This window comes from Sminthopsis crassicaudata, chromosome 2 (assembly GCF_048593235.1).
Source record: "Sminthopsis crassicaudata isolate SCR6 chromosome 2, ASM4859323v1, whole genome shotgun sequence".
In the NCBI taxonomy this organism is placed as follows: Eukaryota; Metazoa; Chordata; class Mammalia; order Dasyuromorphia; family Dasyuridae; genus Sminthopsis; species Sminthopsis crassicaudata.
In genome coordinates this window covers 674,180,825-674,199,606 of record NC_133618.1, presented here as the reverse complement: position 1 = coordinate 674,199,606, position 18,782 = coordinate 674,180,825, and the positions used below count along the sequence as shown (strand labels likewise).

The following is an 18,782-nucleotide window of genomic DNA, read 5'->3' as shown; positions in this document are numbered from 1 at the left end:
TTGTTTGTATACATGACTCTATTATAAGAAGCAAGCATCGAAAGTTAACATGTTGGTATTTTCTTTTTTTTTTTTTCCTTTTTTTTGAGGCTGGGGTTAAGTGACTTGCCCAGGGTCACACAGCTAGGAAGTGTTAAGTATCTGAGACCAGATTTGAACTCGGGTCCTCCTGAATTCAGGGCTGGTGCTCTATCCACTGTGCCACCTAGCTGCCCCAACATGTTGCTATTTTCAAAAATTATTGTTGTTCTACTTTCTCTCTGCCCCCAGGAATTCAAAATAAAAGAGCGTTTTTCTACAGCAATGGATTGTTTAAAATTCAAGCTGAAAAATAATTGTATGGACATGTATACATATATTGAATTTAACATATACTTTAACATATTTAACATTTATGGGTCTATCTGCCATCTAGGGGAGGGGGTGGGGGGAAGGAGGGGAAAAATTAGAACAAAAGGTTTTCAATTGTCAATGCTGAAAAATTACCCATGCACATATCTTATAATTTTAAAGCTATAATAATAAAAAAAAAAAATTTAAATAAAATAAAATAAAATTCAAGCTGAACTGAAACCAACCACAAAAGTGAGCTCATTTTAAAACAGTTATGAATTACCTGAACTTTTTCTTGAAGCGCATTATACACCTGATAAATAGCCCTGATGTCCTTCATTACTCCATCCTTATCGAAAAAGTCAGTACTAGGATAGATGCAAAGAAAAAAAAACAAAAACAAACAAACAAACAAAAAAAAACCCACTGTTAGTTAGAAAGCTATTGGGCTAAGGGGATCTTTAACCATCACTGCCAAAGGCAGGGACCCTAATATAACCATCCAGGCAAAACAATAGAGCTACTGAATTCATTGATAAAGGGAGGGGGAGGTTTGAAATGATGGATTTGGGGGTAAAAACTGAAAAAAATAAAAATTTTCCAATTGTTTTAGAGAACATTCTATTCTATGATCCTTGAAAACCTGTTTTTTCCACCCATCTGCTTTATAGAGTTTTCAAATAATTTTGTTGAAAATAATATGAATGTTGGTAAAAATAAATTATAATTTCAATATGAGACTGCTGAAATTGTATAAATCATGATGAGCCAGAGAATTGCCTTAATTGCTGGTAAAAAAAGAATGTGCCTAAATTGTAATGAAACCCAATATTTATGTCCCATTTCTCAATTAGTCGAGAGAAAAAGCTCTTCCTCTGACTTTGACTTACCCGTGCTCCTTAATAACTTTGGCGTAACTCTGGGAAGTGTTTGGCACTGAAGAAACTTTGTATTCTTGCTGGCTGGTGTTGCCCAGATTGGGGATAGAAAGTGAAACCCTTTGATTATACCTGCAAGGAAATTTTAGAAAGGTGACTTATTAAAGACTCAGCTTGTTCTCTGAGCTTGAGTTTTCACAACCAAAGTTTTATTCTTGGGCTATGTGAGAGACTTTGAAGAGAGATCTAAGGGAAGGATTCACCACTCATCTACCTTTTCAGACAATCCAATCTGTCTTTTGCTTTTTTTCCTTCTCTTAGAGAAATTTTCTAAACAAACAAACAAACAAACAAAACCCAACTCCAATGCCTCCTCATGGCCTGATCCTGGCTCTCAAAAGCCATGCCAGCAGAAAGTAAGCTCTAGGAAGTTGCACTGTGCTGCAAAGTTTTCAAAGTCTGATCTCCACAACTTAAAACACCTGCCTTACAATAACTGGCCTGAGTATCAAGAGGCAATCCTTACTAAGGGACTCTGTCCTGAGTAATCTGTGAAACAAAGAAAAATATAAAACAGTTTTAATCTTGAACAGCTCCCCTGAATTTTTGGCAATAACAGTAGCATAGTGCTAGAAAAGAAGGCAAAGGGGTACTCAAATTACAGTTTTGAATCCACCTACAACATAGGTGAACATTTTTTGTGTCATGGAGCCCTTCTCACAAGTCCTGTTTTAAAATGCATAAAATAAAACACATAGAATGAAAAAGGAAACCTATTACATTGAAATGCAATTATCTAAATATTAGTTTATGGGCCCCAGGGTAAAGATATCTGCTCTAAAACTTTAATATTGTTCTTGGTCCTTTAAAAGGACTAGAGAGTACACATACTACCAGAAGAACTAAATCTTATCCATCCTGACATTTTTGCTATAAATGAAACTAGGAAAAAAAAATGTTGAAATTAAGTGAAATGAATTAATTTGACCCTTTGACCTATTGACCTTATAAATGAGCATATATCCAAGGAGGTCCATTACAGAAAGGTCCCATCTACACAAAATATTCATAGCAACATTTTTGGTAGCGACAAGAAAGATGGAAAGAATATATAAGTCCCTTGCCTAAGGAATGGCTGAACACACTGTGCATACAAATATAATTTAATGTGATTATAAGATAAGAAATGATGAATTGTAAAGAATGCAAATGCACCCAGAAGGACATGGACAAACTGATGCATAATGAAGAAAGCAGAACCAGGGGAGCTGTACTGACAAGGACGACATTAAGGAATACAATGGGAGCAGCACACAAATGACACTTTCAGGGGATAACTAACACATTTCTTCTCCTATAAGAAACTTTTAATTCAGTAGCCATGATTCTCTTGATAGAGAGGGGATGAACTCAAGATGTAGAATAAAAATAAAACTCCTCACAGCCAATGTGGGAATCTTTGGCTTGACTATGAATATTTGTTAAGGTCTTTTCCAATGAAGATGGGAGGGATTGAATAAGACAATAAAGACAAAAAGAGAAAGGGCAGCAAAAAGAGGGAAGGAGGGAGGGAGAGTATAAAGGGAGGAAGGAAGAAAGAAAAGGAAGGAAGGAAGGAAGGAATGGACAGAGGGAGGGAAAGAGGAAGAAAGGAAGAAGGAAGGAATGGACAGAGGGAGGGAGGGAGAGAGGAAGGAAGGGATGAAGGGAAGGAGAAAGGAAAGGATGGAGGGCAGGAGGGAAAAAGGAAGAAAGGAAAGAAGGGAGGGAGGAAAAAAGGGAGGGAGCAAAGAAAAAGGAAGGGAAGGAGGGAGGAAAGAAGGGTGGGAGGGAGAGAGGGAAGAAGGGAGGAAGGAGGGAGGGAAAGAAAAAAAGAAGGGTCACCAAGGTGTCTTTAAAAAATACAGAAAAGAGAAGGAAGGCCAGAAAAAAACACAAACAAGCAGGAAGCTTTGAAAGCTATAGGTTGAATTTATTATATATTTAAAAAGAAAAACAATTTATACATGATCTGCAGTTATATATACAATCCTTTTTCTGTTCTACTTTATATATGAAAATGCCCATTTTAATTGGTATTCAAGTTCAAAATGAAATAAATTAAGTTGAATTCTTTTAAAAAAAACTATTAGTTCCAATTACATGTTCTGTCAGTTGTTATCACTATATAAGATGATTTTGTTTAACTGTTTTTAAGAGAAGGTAGTAGTTAGTAGTTAGAACTGGAAAGCGATTGTTATGTTCAAAAGCAATTCAGTAAAATACATACATATTTTTAAGATAAATGAAAGTTGAAGTTACAGATCATAGGTTCTCTTTGGACAAAGAAATAAGAAGGGGGTCAAATTTAGTGTAAAATTGCAAAGAAATTATATTCAACATTTCATTGGATACTTAGAATGTCAAATCAGTATGAGCAAAAAGATCACTACAAAGAAAATGGCATCTTATGAACTAACATGTATTTTTGAGAATTAGGAGGCAAAGAAATTCTGTGAAGAGCTCAGAAAGACCCTTCAAAATCACTTAAATTCTTGGTGAATTCAAAGCAAAGGATAGGAAGCAAAGCATAGGGTAGGATAGCAAAAAGTATTTTAGAAAACATGGTTCAGGAGTAGGAAATGAAAAGGGTCAATGCAGATAATATAGGAACCTTGCACTAAGGATCAAAAATGTTTTCTTCAAGAAAAGAACTGCATGATATTGGACCTGGTAAACACCAAATTATTGCACCAAAAAAGCAAATTAACATATTAACAAACAGGAAATGACTGAATAACAGTCCAAATTAGTTTTCTGTATACAGCTGGACAGCTGTTTGTTGGAGGAAAGATTAAAATCAATACCAAACTAGAAAAATTAAAATGAGCTGAAAGAATACAATTAAGGGAATCCTAATCTGACATTTTAAAGAGCTGCTGATACTCTCAAATGGGAAATGGATAAAAGGCAGTGACAAACTAGCATCATTTTCTAAAGTGATATAAATTGCAAAATAAAAGGGATCATGCACAAATTATGTTAGTCAAAGAGAACAGCTCAGAGCAGACCACAGATGCATTTATTTAACATTATGGTGAGATATTTTGAACAGTATGGGTTCATAAGAGTGAAAAGAAGAAGAAAAATAAAGTTTGCAGAAATTTTGGTAAAGGATCTGACAAAACTGAATCATGTCAAGGACATTTCAGTGAGAGATGACGTTTCCTATAGAACAATCCTGGAGCTGCCCTAGCTGCTGACAACAGCAACAGGAAGGCACAAAGCCCTAAGAACTTGTAAGACACCTCACCCTGTGATCCCCACAGTGAGATCTATCATTTCAAAGAGTATTCACATGAGGAAAAACCAAGTAGAAGAAGAATGTCTATTGTCCAATGATACAGCTGGACAGACACAGTACGGAGATGGGTTCTATATCTCTATCACTATCTGTTACTCATAAACAATGAATGGACCTAGAAATGAAGGGGCTGCAAGTGTCTTGCATCCTATTACCAAGGAAGAACTGAGCTATAGTAGCTATCATTGGAGAGAAGTATGATTAGAAAAGGAGAAAGGCCAGTCTTTGTAATGGAAGGAAGGAAAATTAACAGATGGTCCACATCTTCCAAAGGCAGCCACATTATGTCAATAGATACAAAGATGTTCGCAGGCTACTTGGGATATCTCTCACAGAGGATTTGACAAGGATAAAGAAGATGCACAAGTAGATGCACAAGAAAGTAGAAAACAATACAGTTTGCATAACTGTAAAGAGTACCCTAGCTAATGATAATGAGATCACAAATGAATTAAAGATAAATCAGATATTAATTGTAAGCTCCTTGTGGGTGAGAACTATATATTTCCTCTGTAACCCCACAGCAATCAGAAAAATGCTCAATACACAATGTTAAATGAAGACTTCATCTAGCTGATATACTCTTACAAATAGTTATTTGATAATAACAACTGTTATTAAGAGACTACAATAAAGTTTACAAAGTTCTTTATAAATATTATCTCATTTCAACATAACCATTTCACTGGACAATGTAGATTTATTTTATCACATGTAGATTTCCTGAGGACAGAGAAATCTTGGGATTGTTTTGCTTATTGGCAAAACTGCCTTATTATATTTAGTGAAGGCAAAAATAAGATTTAAGTCCTCTTAAATGGATGGAGATTATTCTGGATTCTTTAAGGCAATACCATCGGAGTCCAATCCTTACTAGATTTTCCACCAAGCTGAAAGAGATTGGTGTGTCACCTGAAAAACAGCAAATCTAGATAGGCTCATTACCAGGGTAGCCACAGAGTGACGACAGTAGCTCTTAAATGAACCTGCAAAATTGTCAGAGAGGTGGAGGAAATACTAAAACAATTGGTTTTCTATCCAAGAAGAAATATCAATACCAGTGAAATCAGAGATCCTTAAAATATTAAAGTAGTTTTGCTTTGACAAGTTAATCATAAAGTAGATGCACTCTGGAATACTGTTTCCTAAATCATGCTTTCAATTGCTAACCAGACTATTATAACAAGAGACAACCAGAGCAATAAGATATATTCTTACCGATGGTAATACAAAAGACGTGATTTCTACCTGTTTTTAAAAATAATTGTTTTCAAAATCTGAACTTGACAGTTAAAAAAAAAAAAAAAAAAAAAAAGCTAATGTTTATATCTTTATGACCCAAATTTTCACAAATTGCCAGAGAAACAATATCAACCTATTTAAATATTAGAATCTCTAAAATAATCAAAGCTTTTCATGAATTTTATGCTCTAAAAGGAACAGTACACAATCTCACAATGATTGTCAACACGATGCAAAATTAACTGGGAGGAAAAATCTTCCTCTTTACCTTCGATTTGGTCTAAAAAGTACGTATTCTAAAGCATGAGTAGAATTATTTGCAGTGGAGATGAAGCTGACAAGAAGGAAGACTAGATCAGGTGCTCCAAGAATGTGTGTCAGCTGTTTATGGAGGATCTGCTCTCTGTAGGACATCTGCTGCTGAGTGTTCCTCCTGAATCGGTACCACCCAATAACATTCTACAAGAATAACATACAAAAGGAAAACAAAGTAAGAAGAAAAAAGAGATTATCGAGCACCAGTTGTCCCTAAACAAAAGGTCATTGAACAAGGGAAGTTAGCAAATTTAGAAAACTTTCCTGGCAACTCTAAAATTAAAATTAATCTGAATTAAAGATATAGCAGATAATGATTTTTTTCATGGTGAATGTCTTTGAAAATGTTTTTTTGTACAAAAACAAATTTTTAAAAAGCTAAATGTACTTTTAAACTAAATGTCCTCTTAAAATAAGCAGTTAAACTCATATAATATTCTGACACTTTTTTACTTTAATTTTTAATTTTTTAATAGTTTTTTTTTTTTAATACATGCAAAGAGAATTTTCAACATTCACCCTTGTTTTTTTAAAAACCTTGTGTTCCAAATTCTTCTCTCTCCCTCCCTATCTCCTCTCTCCCCTAGACAGCAAGTAATCCAAGTTAGGTTAAACATGTGCAATTCTTCTAAACATATTTCTACATTTGTCATGTTGCACAAGAAAAATCTATTCTGATACTTTCATACAGAGGATAAAAAACCTAATATTTATAATTTTTTAAAGGAGAGTTAAGTTAAAACTAATAACACTGCACAGACCTCATTTAATATCAGTAACATAATCAATATGCTGGAGGCACATTGGTTTGTTTCGTCAATATTGAATTATTATTGGGCAAAGCTTACAAATCATTCAATTAAGAAACGGTGAAAACATTTTTCAATATTCTCCTACAAGATTTTCCCTCACTATAATGAGTGTTATGGCAATCTATCTTCCCTCTTCATTGCTCCTTTATAACAGGCAACAGAAAGAAAATACAAGTCTTAAAAAAAAAAAATACCCATGAAAACTAAAGAAAATGGAATCGAAACAAAAAAAGTTGATTTTTTATTATCTGTGTTTTCTTTCAGGATTAAAGTTTGCTGATTTGAATTATAATAAGCTAATAACATCAAGCAGATTAATTAAAGTCAAGGCATCAAATTAACTTACTTTGTGTCACTTAAACTTAAGCCTTTTCTGTTAGAAGGGATATATATAGACAGAGGGCACAGGTATGAGTTGAATGTGAAAAGATGATATCTAAAAAAATAAAAATTAAAGGATAAGAGAGGAATATACTAGGAAAAAGGAAAAGGAATGGGTAGAATGGGATTAATTATCTCAAATAAAAAAAAAAAAACAAACAAACAAGAAAAAGCTTTTACAGTGGAGGGGAAGAGGAGAGAGAAGTAAGAGACAGTGAGTGAACCCTTACTCTCTCATCCAAATTGGCTCAAAGAAGGAGTAACACACAGAATCAATAGGTTATAGAACTCTAGCTTACCCTACAGAAGTCAGAGGGGAAAGGGACAAAGGGGATGGGGAGAGGAATAATGGGAGGGAAAGGACCTATACACACATTTATAGCAGCTCTTTTCTTAGGATAAAGAATTGAAAATTGAGGGGATGTTCATCAATTGAGGAATGGCTGAACAAATTAGTATAAGATAATGATAGGATACTATTGTGCTATAAGAAAGTATGAGTAGCTTTTTGGAATGGCAAAGAATTGGAAATTGAAGGGATGTCCCTCAATTGGGGAAACAGCTGAATAAGTTATGGTATTTGAATGTACTGGAATATTATTGTTCTGTAAAAAATGATGAGCAGGAAAGCCTGGAAAATTTTATATGAACTGATACTGAGTGAAGTGAACAGAACCAGAAGAACAGTATACACAGTAACAGCAAGATCATGTAATGATCAACAATGAAAGACTTAGCTCTTCTCAGCATACAATGATCCAAGACAATTCCAATAGGCTTATGATGGAAAATGTTTCCCACATTCAGAGACTTTGGAGACTGAAGGTGAACAGAAGCATAGTATTTTCACTCTTTTGTTTATTTTTATTTTTCTTTCTCATTATTTTTTCCCTTTTAGTTTGACTTTTCTTGCACAACATGACAAATATGGAAATATCTTTAAAAGACGTATACATGCATAACTTATATCAGGTTGCTTGATACACTACATTTATTTGGAAAAATAAAATACTATGGAGGAAAAAAAAGAAAGAAAGAAAGGATGAGCAGGATGTTCTTAGAAAAACCTGGAAAGACTTCCATGAGCTGATGCAAAGTGAAATGTACTATATACAAAGTAACAGCAATACTGTAAGCTATGAATAATTTAGCTATTCTCAGCAATACAATGATCCAAGACAGCTCTGAAGGACTTATGGCAAAAAATACTCTTCATCCCCAAGGAGAGAACTGATACTGTTGTTCACATATGATAGTGAACATGTTAAGAGACAGGTCAATTCTCTGAGAGCCTCCACAGCTGTGGATCATAACATCTGAGGGAGTGACAAAGCAGCCTTTGCTGACACAGGTGTGACTGGGAATGAGATAAATTGGAGGCAGAAGGAAGAGAGAAGTCAGAAAACGCAATGGCCTCTCAGTGGGGAGGTCAGAGGACAGCAACTGCCTCTCAGTCTCCTTGTATCATCCTCTCACAAGAGGAGATCCATTCTGGGTGGCTCCTGTGTATTTCAGTAGCTCTCCCATGTATTCTAACATATGGCACCTGAATATGGGGTAGAAGATAAAAAGTACAAGAAGAACCAGAGCTGTTCGTGAGAAGGATCCTTCCAGAGTTAAGGAAGAAGAGCCCTGGTAAGACATTTTTAGTTGGGGTAATTAAATGGGCCAATACGTTAAAGGGCCAAGCTAGGAGACTGATGAGAGACTTAAATGCCTGTTCTGACTACAGTCCTCTTCTCCACCGGAAAGTTTGCCTCTGTGATATTTCACAAGATCAACACTTGCTACAACCATCCCAAAGTGATAGTGATGCTTACATTTCTCAGTGTGCAGACCATGCTGTGGGGAGAAAATAACAGCAAAAACCCCAAAAAATGGGGAATTGTTAAGGGATGGGTCAATTCTCCAAGAACCTTGCAGGGCAGCCTTTGGTGACACAGGTGTTGCGGACTAGGAACAAGATAAATTGGAGGCAGAGGGAAAGAGAGGTCAGACAAGGCAACAGCCTCTCAGTGGGGAGATCAAAGGACAGCAACGGCCTCTCAGTCTCCTTATATCATCCTCTCACAAGAGAAGATCCATTCTGGATTGAATTTCCAGCAGCCATTGTCAGGTGGCTCCGGTGTATTCCAACATGAACACAGATTAAGGCATACTTCTTTAAATTTTATTTTTCTTGAGGGATTTTTATTTTCATCTATGTTTTCTTTCACAATATGACAATTATAGAAATATTTTGCATGACTACATATGTACTATATTGAGCTACTAGCCTTCTCAATGAGGTGGGTTAAGAAGGGAGAGAATATGAAACTCAAAGTTTAAAAGCAAATGTTGTTTTTACATATAACAAGAGAAAAATAAAATACTAAATAAGTGAATTTTTTTTTAAATCTGAAATTATGTCACCTTGCTTTTATCTCTTAAAAAAAATTTAAGTCTTTTAGACCTATCAGCTATTATTAGGAGGGGAAAAAATTGCTAAAAAAAAAAAATTAGGATGGTAAAATGAAAAATACACTTTAATTATGTGAAACACAATGCATTACTTTTCCTGAAATCTCACTTCTTATGAAATTCCCTAGGCTTTCACAACTAAGGAAGTCATGTGATAAGTTCCTATCTTGATGACATATCTCTGGCCGGAAGTTTACACTTTCTACAAAATCAGTAAGAAGAGAATGACTCAGACCAGCATAGTTTGTGAACAAAGGTGTAGTTCACAATCTTAGGCCACCTCACACTATTAAGGGATTCAGGAATCTTTAAGAAAGCAAGTCTATCATCTATAACCTGAGTATACCTAGTCATATTTCTATTTTTCAAAATATGTAAATGTTGCTGTATTATATTCATTTAAATGTATTATGAAGAATCTACGGTGGCTTTTTGTCTATTTATCCCAGTGATTTTTTTGTCTATTTATTTTCTCAAAGATCCAACTAATACTACTATTGTGTGGAGAGTGGGTAGAAATTTGACATCTGAAAGGGATGTTTCAGAGTCATATCATATACCATAAATAAGTTCTAAAATTGTTGGATAAGTTATAAAAGGACAAAGTATTTTTAAACAATTAGAACAGAAAGGAAGAAGGTACTGAGTGGGAAAAATTTATTACCAGAAATAGGAAAGAGGAAAATTCAAAAGATAAAAGCAGACAATTTTCACCATATACAACATGATACTCCATTTTGTTCCTTTCTTTACACTCTCATAATCTTTGATATGGTCATTTTACAACCAATTTGCTTCACCAAAATTGATATTTAATATTCTGTTAGTTTTTGCTTAAAAGCATATTATAAGAGACTATTACACAAAGACTACTACAAGAGGGTTGGAGTCTACTTTTAATTTTATTGAGATTAACAGAGTAACTTTTATAATTCACTCATATTGACAGAAACAAAAAAAAAAGTTAAACGTCAGACTCTATTAAACAATTGACTTTTTAAACTCTTTAGAAAAATACAACAAATTAACTATTTAGCTTGTGATGATCTGAGAAAGATTGTGCACAATGAGCAGAGGCCAGCTTCAGAGCAAAAAGGAATCTCAGAAGCTTCATTCACTTCCCTAAGATAAAAAGAGCACAAGGAATAAAACTTACCTTTCTTCGATCTTTAAGAAGTTTATCTAAACTCTCTTCATTAACTTTCCCAGCATAGTCATAAAAGCTGAAGTTCAAAGAAAAAAGAAAAAGGGAAAAGTAGTTTATAACTTGTTTCTCAAAGCAATGCCCCTTATCAATTAGCTCACGGCCATAAATCAATTCAAATCCCAGTAATATTCAAATGAAATGGTGCCTGGGCCCAGCTCCACCACAATGAGCTCCACCCCAGCCCTCCCCATTACCCCTCTCTCTTTAGCTGATGACACCTGAAGTAAGGCAGGGACAATTTCATTTTCCACCTTTGAAAAATGAAGCCCATTGCTCACTCATTAAGTGTCTAATAAATGACTGTTGAAGTTGGTGTGGGAGAAGGAAAAAAAAGGCAAAAGGACAGCAGAGCTAAAATGCAAAGGGCTCGTGTTGGCATCATTTTACTAGACACCTGTCACTGTGGTACAGGTGCTTGCAAGGGCCTGCCAATACTTTGTTTTATTCTAACACAAAGATGTGGTCAAAGATTGTACATTTGGAAGGCAGGTTGACAAGAAATTTGCCACTTGGAGAGTCCTATCACATTCTTCCTGTTAAGGGTGGCAATGCCCTGAAGGAGAAGTAAAGGGAATGAGACCACCTGAAAGCCCTTGGTAACCATGCTTATGATCACCAATACATTGAGACAGGTTGGCTAGAGTCTGACTCTGTCAATGAAAACATAGCCCCATTATTAGGAATTCGAGGAGCATGGGCTGGGCTGCATGGGTAGAGGGCCGCCCCTCCTCAGGAAGCTCCCCTCCTGGTAAATCACAAGTCGACCTCCCCATCCCCATCGTTCTGTGGCTATTTTGTCTGGGTTCTGGTTCCCTGTCAGGCAAGCACTTTCTTGAGGGTAAGGCCCTGGGATGGCCCCCGACAGGTGTCTACTGGCCCATGGGAGGTGGTCTATACTGGGTAAAAAAGGGGCAGCTTTTGCTGTCTCAATGACCTCCATCCTTGAAATAAGCAGAGAAAGTGTGTTTCCCCTTAATGTATTATCTTAGATACAAATTATCTGAAATGTTCTAATAAGGAAGAATATGTTTCATCTCAAAGAACTCTCAGACAGATATTGCTACATCTCCCAGCTGTTACTTTTACACAAAAGTTCTGATAAAAATATAGTTACAAAACAGACTGCTACAAATTACTATGTATCTGCTTTTTGCTTTAAAAAGCAAAAGCCCAGGACATGTAACACATCCAGGCTATTTGGCTCAGCTTGGGTTAAAGTTAGGGACCCTCCCAAGGCAAATATGAAACTACTCCTTCAGGTCCAGCTGGTACAAAGACAAGGGGCAAGTCCACACAGAACCTGCTTGGCTCAAGGGAAGCTCCCAAGTGGAACCAGAAAATCTATATGATGCTGGGAGAGCAGAGTCTCCAAGAGCCTTGTGCTTCAGGGACATCAGGGACTGGCCCCCTGGCTGAAGAGCATAACTTGTGACCTCCCAGAGCTCTCCCCGACATCCCAGCTCCCCGCTTGGTGCCTGTGGGGCCTTTGGCCCATTATTTCCCTTCCTGGGCCTCATGTGCCTTTTCTACAAAACAAGAAGCCCATTCGTTGAACTAAATTATCTCTAGGGTCTCTTCAGCTCTAAGTTCTGTGATCTTACATGAGGGCTAAAGGCATAAGTAACACTGCTGGTTCACAGCAGGGGTGTCCCCAGTGCCTCCTGGGGAGCCTGGGGCAAAGCCACACTGATGGGGTGGTCATTGGGATCTAGAAGTCATAAGTCATGGTTGAGGATGGCCAGCATGGAGGCACATGCAGGCCCCTGGGATGGGGGGAGAGGAGCAGTCCAAACTGCTTGGTTGAACTGGGTCAAGGCCAGAGGCAATCTTGGCACGCTGATGGGATGGCAATCTAACGGGAGCAAGAGCACCAGGAGGGGACTACAGCACAGGACTTACTAGTGTAAGGGGCACATAGGAAAACCAGGGGAGAGGCCCTGGAACAGGAGGGAAAGGGGCACCTTGAGGTGGGTGGGAGGCAGGGGCCTTTTCATCTCTCACCCTCTTCCCTCTGGGTGTTTCTCACATTCTCTTCCATCTGCTTCTCTCTCCCTTCAAATGTCTCTAGGTCTCCTCCCTTCTCTTTCCCCATCTGTCTCTCCTTTAGCTGACCATAATATGGAACTGAAATATATGTAATAGATAAGACAAAAAATGTGTTATGTTCCCTCATAATAATTTTAAAAGGGTGGGTAAATAAAAATCAAAATTTTAACAAAAACAAAATTATATAAAGATTGTTACTTCTGTGAGGCACTATACTGATTTTTTTTCTGCTTTATGATTCAATAATACTGGCAGAATAAAAGTTTTTCACATTTTCTAATGACCAATCTTCCCCTAACTAAAAGGGCAACTTTTTCTACCTCCAATCACCCTCCTTTCTAAGTAGGGACTCGAGGAAACATTACCTATAAAACTGGTGACCTAAGAGGCCTAACTAGAAATGGGTGCATGGCTCGGCTCCTCCAGGCCATATGATGGAAGCCAGGGGAGGCTGTGCTTCTCTGTTACCTCCCCGAGCCCTTGGCCGGACCACCTTACTATCCTGGACCTCATTTTCTTCACTGGTAAAAAGGAAGGGGTTTGAAGGACCTTTTTGTTTGTAACTCCTAGAACTTGATAATCGCAGCTAGGCTTCAACTCATCCAGGCTCGGATCAAACGATAAATCGTTATCAAATGTGATAAGAAAAGCAAGACAACTTACCTAAAAAGCTTTGGACAAGGCTCATGATTATGGATTTCTGGAATTAAAAAAAAAAGACCATGATTTCAATCCATCACAAAAGATGAAAAGGTAACTAGAGAAAAGCAGTATCCCTTTTAAATGTAGGTCCTAGGAAATGAAAAGGAGCTTATTCAGTTTCCAAAGCACTCCCAAAGGTGGCCCATTCAAGCCAGCAGAGGCTCTGAGCTACCTTGGTGGAAGAAATGGCAGCAGGGAGGATCCTTGAAGCTTATTCAAGGCCCATTTATGAAGACAGGCCTCCTGCCCAACTGAATTCAATTAGCTATTTTCACTGTAAAAAAGTAATTAAGGTGTTAGTTAACTATTTTTGCATTTGATGAGTACATCGTGCCATTAGTCTTTCATTTCCCATTCAGGGATTCCTATGCTGACATTTAGTTATAAGTAAAGATAGTCTGGTGTAGTGGCAGGCACAAGGCATTTGGGGAAAGGAATAAGCATTTTAGAGAGCACCTACTGTGTGTCAGTCATCCTGCTCTAAGTGCTTTATACCCCCCTCCCCCCCCCCCCCCCCCCCCCCCCCCCCCCGCTGCGCAGGTTGACGGTCTACCTCTACCACCTCAACCCAGTCACTCTGGAGAAGTCACCAAGGCTCTCTGGGCCTAAGGACCAGATGAGGTCATTCAGTAGTTGATGGCATCCTTCAATAGACAGAAATATTCAAGAAGGCCGAGACAGAAATGTGCCTCAACTGCTCTGCCGTTTGTGGCCAAACAGAAATGAGGGAGAAAATGCTCTATTTGGAGTAGGCCCGATACTGTGAAGGACAAAAACAGATCCCTCCTCCTTGAGGGATGCTGACTACCTCAGAGACAATCCAGGTGCCCCTGGGTACAGTGATAAGACAGATCTGTCTAATAAGACAGATCTCTACTGGCTTCTAAGGGATGACCCAAAGTGAGCTAATTTCTACCTTGTCAACAAGCCCAAGCGAAGCGCTGGGGATCTACATGAGAAATTCTGGCCAAATTGATCACAATTCTACCTCACACATCACTCACTATTCAAAAAGCCAAATCCTCTATGCTTAAGTCTGCAGTTATAGCTCAAACAGAATCAAATCGAGAATAATGGGTTCTGCTCTCGCTTCTTTGCTCAAAAAGATGATGTGTGAGAATGGTTGTTAATTCCAAAAGGGCAGTTTTTGTCATCTTTGGCCAGGGCTGCAATATCACAGCTGCAAAAATTAATAAAGACACAGCTAATTCTTTCCAAGCCCAAGGCATCATTCCCAATTCAAGCTTTGCAGTACTGTGTAAAAATCCCTTGAAAAATAATGCCATTTAGTTGATTCTGTGCTGCAGTCCTGTACACCCTGCACACCCAACATTTGTGGTTCAACAAGAAAATCTCCAAGGACAGGGGGATGCGCTTTATGAAAACCTCCCCAAAGTTGAGGCTGAACTTGAAACACATTTTTGTAACAAACTTGATCCACTGGTTTCTTTATGGCTGAGAAATGAGATTTAAAAAAAAAAAAAAAAAAAAAAAAAAAAAAGGGTGCTGGACATCCAGAGAACTCCAGACCAGAGACTTCCTCCATCTTCCTCTTTTCAGATGTGAAGGCTCAGCTGTGAGGCCTTATGTAATGAGCTGAAGGACACTAACCACAGAGGAGTATTTCCAGATGTAACAAAGCTGCCAATTATGGTGGCACTGCTACAGGGAGAATCGATGAAAGTCACTAATGTGACCACTTTGCCTGATAGATCAATAACTTGTACAGTTTATTCTGCAGGAGGCCAGACTGATGCCTTGGTTGCCTCCTTTACACATCAGATCCTCTGGAGGGTTGGCAAGCAAGGACACAGACCTCACCTTCCCCAATTCTCTAAAGTTACCTTTATCTAGTACACATTTTACTATTTTTTTTTAACATTTATTATTCTTACCCTTTAGTTTTGTCCCCCTCAAACTGTTTTCTCCTAAGATTCTTTATAACCTCCTTTACTTAGCAGTCATGGTGGCCCTCAATAATCTGATTCTACATTAATATTCCAGTCTTATCTAACACACTCTCCCAAAAGAATCATCTATCATTCCCTAATCACATTCTAGTTTCATACCTCCTGGCCTTTGTTCACCTCCAAAGCTATATCAGCTGAAATGTCCTCCCTTCCCTTCAGCCTTCCTAGATTCCCTCTCACCCTCTTCCCCATCTGGAATTATTTCCTCCCTCTCTTGACTTCTCATAACATTAGAGAAATGTTTCTCTTTTGTATTAGAATTACTTGTGACTAAAGCTCATGTCTCCTAAGTGGTACATTTCTTGAGGATACACCTGGCTTTTTCGAGTCCTCAGAATTTAGGAGTTGCCTCGTACACAGGTACTCAAGGGTACCACTATATATAAAAAATTAAAAGCCTCTGGAAACCCCACACCCAGAACCATTCTCAAAGTGGACATACTCTAGGATTTGGGTTCATTCTATAGTTATCAATAAACTGCAAATTGTGTTGATTTCTTTAAAATCTATCCTAATAAACCACAAATTATAAAATGAAAGTGTCCTTTCTATCAAGAATATTCAGAATAAGTAAGTGGCACAGTCAAGTGACTGCTGGGCTGGGAGCTAGGAAAACCTGAGTGCAGATTCTGCCTCCGATACTTCCCAACTGGGTGACAAGTCACTTCACCCAATTTGACTTCAGCTCCTTCATCTGTAAGATGGGGATAACAGGGGCAGCTAGGTGGCGCAGTGGATAGAGCACCAGCCTTGAATTCAGGAGGACCTGAGTTCAAATCTGATCTCAGACACTTAACACTTCCTAGCTGTGTGACCCTGGGCAAGTCACTTAACCCCAGCCTCTAGGAGGGAGGGGGGGGAAGATGGGGATAACAAGACCACCTGCGAGTGTTAGGAAGATCAAATGAGATAATACAAGGAAAATGCTCAGTAAACCTTAAAGTGCTGTAAAAAGGCTAACTGATAAAATTGTTATTGCATTTCTATTAATCAGTCTTTCTCCATTTTTACAGTTCAATGGAAAGCAAGAAAGAAAAGTGGCTACTCATTCAACTGTCACAGAAAGGTGACATTTTCTATAGTTATCCATAATTGACTATAATTTTTTCTTTTCTTTTTCTACCTAGCACCACAGCCTGACACAGAAAGCCTAAAAGTGTTTGCTTACTATTTTAATACATTGAAAATTGGCAAAAATCGGTCAAATATTAACTTGAGATCTTCATTCCCAGTATTCACAAGCATGCTGTCCCCTAACTCCATCTAGTCCCTTGGGAGATGCAGGAACCCATTGAGAAGGATCAGAAGGCCTCCCCTCGTGACCATCTTACAGACACTTGTCTATGACCTTCCATAAACCTGATGAGGCCAGTAACAATTAGGGAAGCTCCATTCAAAGTGCAGGAGGCCTTCTTTCATGGCTTCTGACATTGACTGAGTTGACCATCAATTCATCTTTCCTTATTCTATCTCTGTGAGCAACTGGCTTTTTTTGAGGTCATGAAATTTCTTTGAAATTATGCCTTTCCTATTCCATCCTGGTTTGTAATGGGATATAGACTGCTCCCACTAGTTACAGGTTTCCCCACCACCCTTTGAATGATCCTAATTGTCAATTCTTTAAACATTAAAGTTTTTTTTTTTCATGTTTCAGAGTCCTATATCACCAAAAGATTATCAATTTTAAAATAAGCCTTTGTTTCAGGGAAAGCTCAAGATCATTAAAAAAATATTATTTTCTCAAAGACTATAGAGCCTTTTTTCCCTTGTTCAAATATGAACTCAATTCATTATCCATTTTCTGCAGCAGCCAAGTAGCTACTACATTGAGGGACAAGCTTTCTCTAGCAATCTCAACAAGAGATCCATTTGGTTATAGGAAGCCAAACTCTTTCTGTGTACATATGGCTCTCATTCAGAAGGTTACGCAAAGTCCCATCATTTGATGCAATCTGCACAGTGTCACTGCCAAAGACAAAGATCTCAGCCTCAGAACTAGCAGAAATCTTAGCAGTCATTTAGTCCAAATCTTTCCAAGTTCAGATGAGAAAACAAGGGCAAAAGAAAGAAGACTGGACCAAGACTACACAAATGGGAACGGCTAATTCCAAAGGTTGAATCCAGGTCTGGTGACCGCACACTGTCCTCCTTCCCACTCAGCTGCATCTGGGAGCTCCCTAAGTGTGTTATATAAAAGATTGTTCCTAGAATTTCAGAAGCTAAAGAATTTGGAAATGATCACTAGACAAAATGGAAGTCTTTATTTAAAAGTTAGCATTCTGGCTGATTAAAGGCTTTCTACCCTCTCTCCAGAGGTTTGAGCTGATCCATTTCAAAGCCTCTTCTGAGCGCTGATCTCTCCCAACATATTCCCACAGTTCTTGGTGTTTTCTGAGAGAGGGAAATTGAGAATTAATGATCTGATGGAGTTTATAGCTCCTTTCACAATATTGTTTTCTCCTCCCAGGTCTAAGGGATCACACTGTTTGGTGCTAGTTAAACAGAACTGAAACAAAGTGTTATTACTCCTTTTTTGTCATAGAGGTAGACCCAAGTGAATTTGATCTTGAGATGCCTGAACAGTTGGAGAAACAAGAGTGGCTCTGTGTGTGTGTGTGTCTACATACATAGATATGGGTATGCATCTTATGTAAAGGATCATGCACATGCATGTGAGGAAGTGAGGGGGAGAGAGTGTCAGAATCAGAGTAACAGAGAGAGAGAATAAGAGAAAGTGAGATTGAGAAAGAAGAGAAAGACGGAAAGAGAGAGAGCACACACACATGTATAAAATCTTTAAGTTCAGATCCCAAATTGACTGCTAAATTGCCATAAAAAGACTCCTAGCAATTAAACTAAATAAGCCATAATAGAACCGGAATAGTTGTGGGACTGTACAAAATGACCAGGGACAATGTCAAAAACCCTGCTGATGAATTAGGGTGGAGAGAAGGGAGCAGAACCAGGAAAACAATGGTTAATAATGCTGGAAAGGAAAACAAGTGAGAAAGCCTTAGAGACCCCTATGGCTAAGTGTGTCTCCAGAGGACCTACAATGAAGCCTGTCACCTGCTTCTTCACAAGGAAATGCTG

General features: G+C 38.0%; 1 protein-coding gene across 1 annotated transcript in view; it reads right to left on the bottom strand.

The window, feature by feature from the left end:
* Positions 1–18,782, bottom strand: part of ABRAXAS2 (abraxas 2, BRISC complex subunit) — a 31,503-nt gene that overhangs the window by 7,443 nt on the left and 5,278 nt on the right. Inside the window, exons 3-7 of the mRNA XM_074297126.1 lie at positions 13,681–13,717; positions 10,921–10,987; positions 6,065–6,255; positions 1,224–1,343; positions 617–701 (exon numbers count right to left, since the gene is read on the bottom strand). Coding sequence (XP_074153227.1) covers positions 617–701; positions 1,224–1,343; positions 6,065–6,255; positions 10,921–10,987; positions 13,681–13,717 — 500 coding nt within the window. The remainder of the gene's footprint in view (positions 1–616; positions 702–1,223; positions 1,344–6,064; positions 6,256–10,920; positions 10,988–13,680; positions 13,718–18,782) is intronic.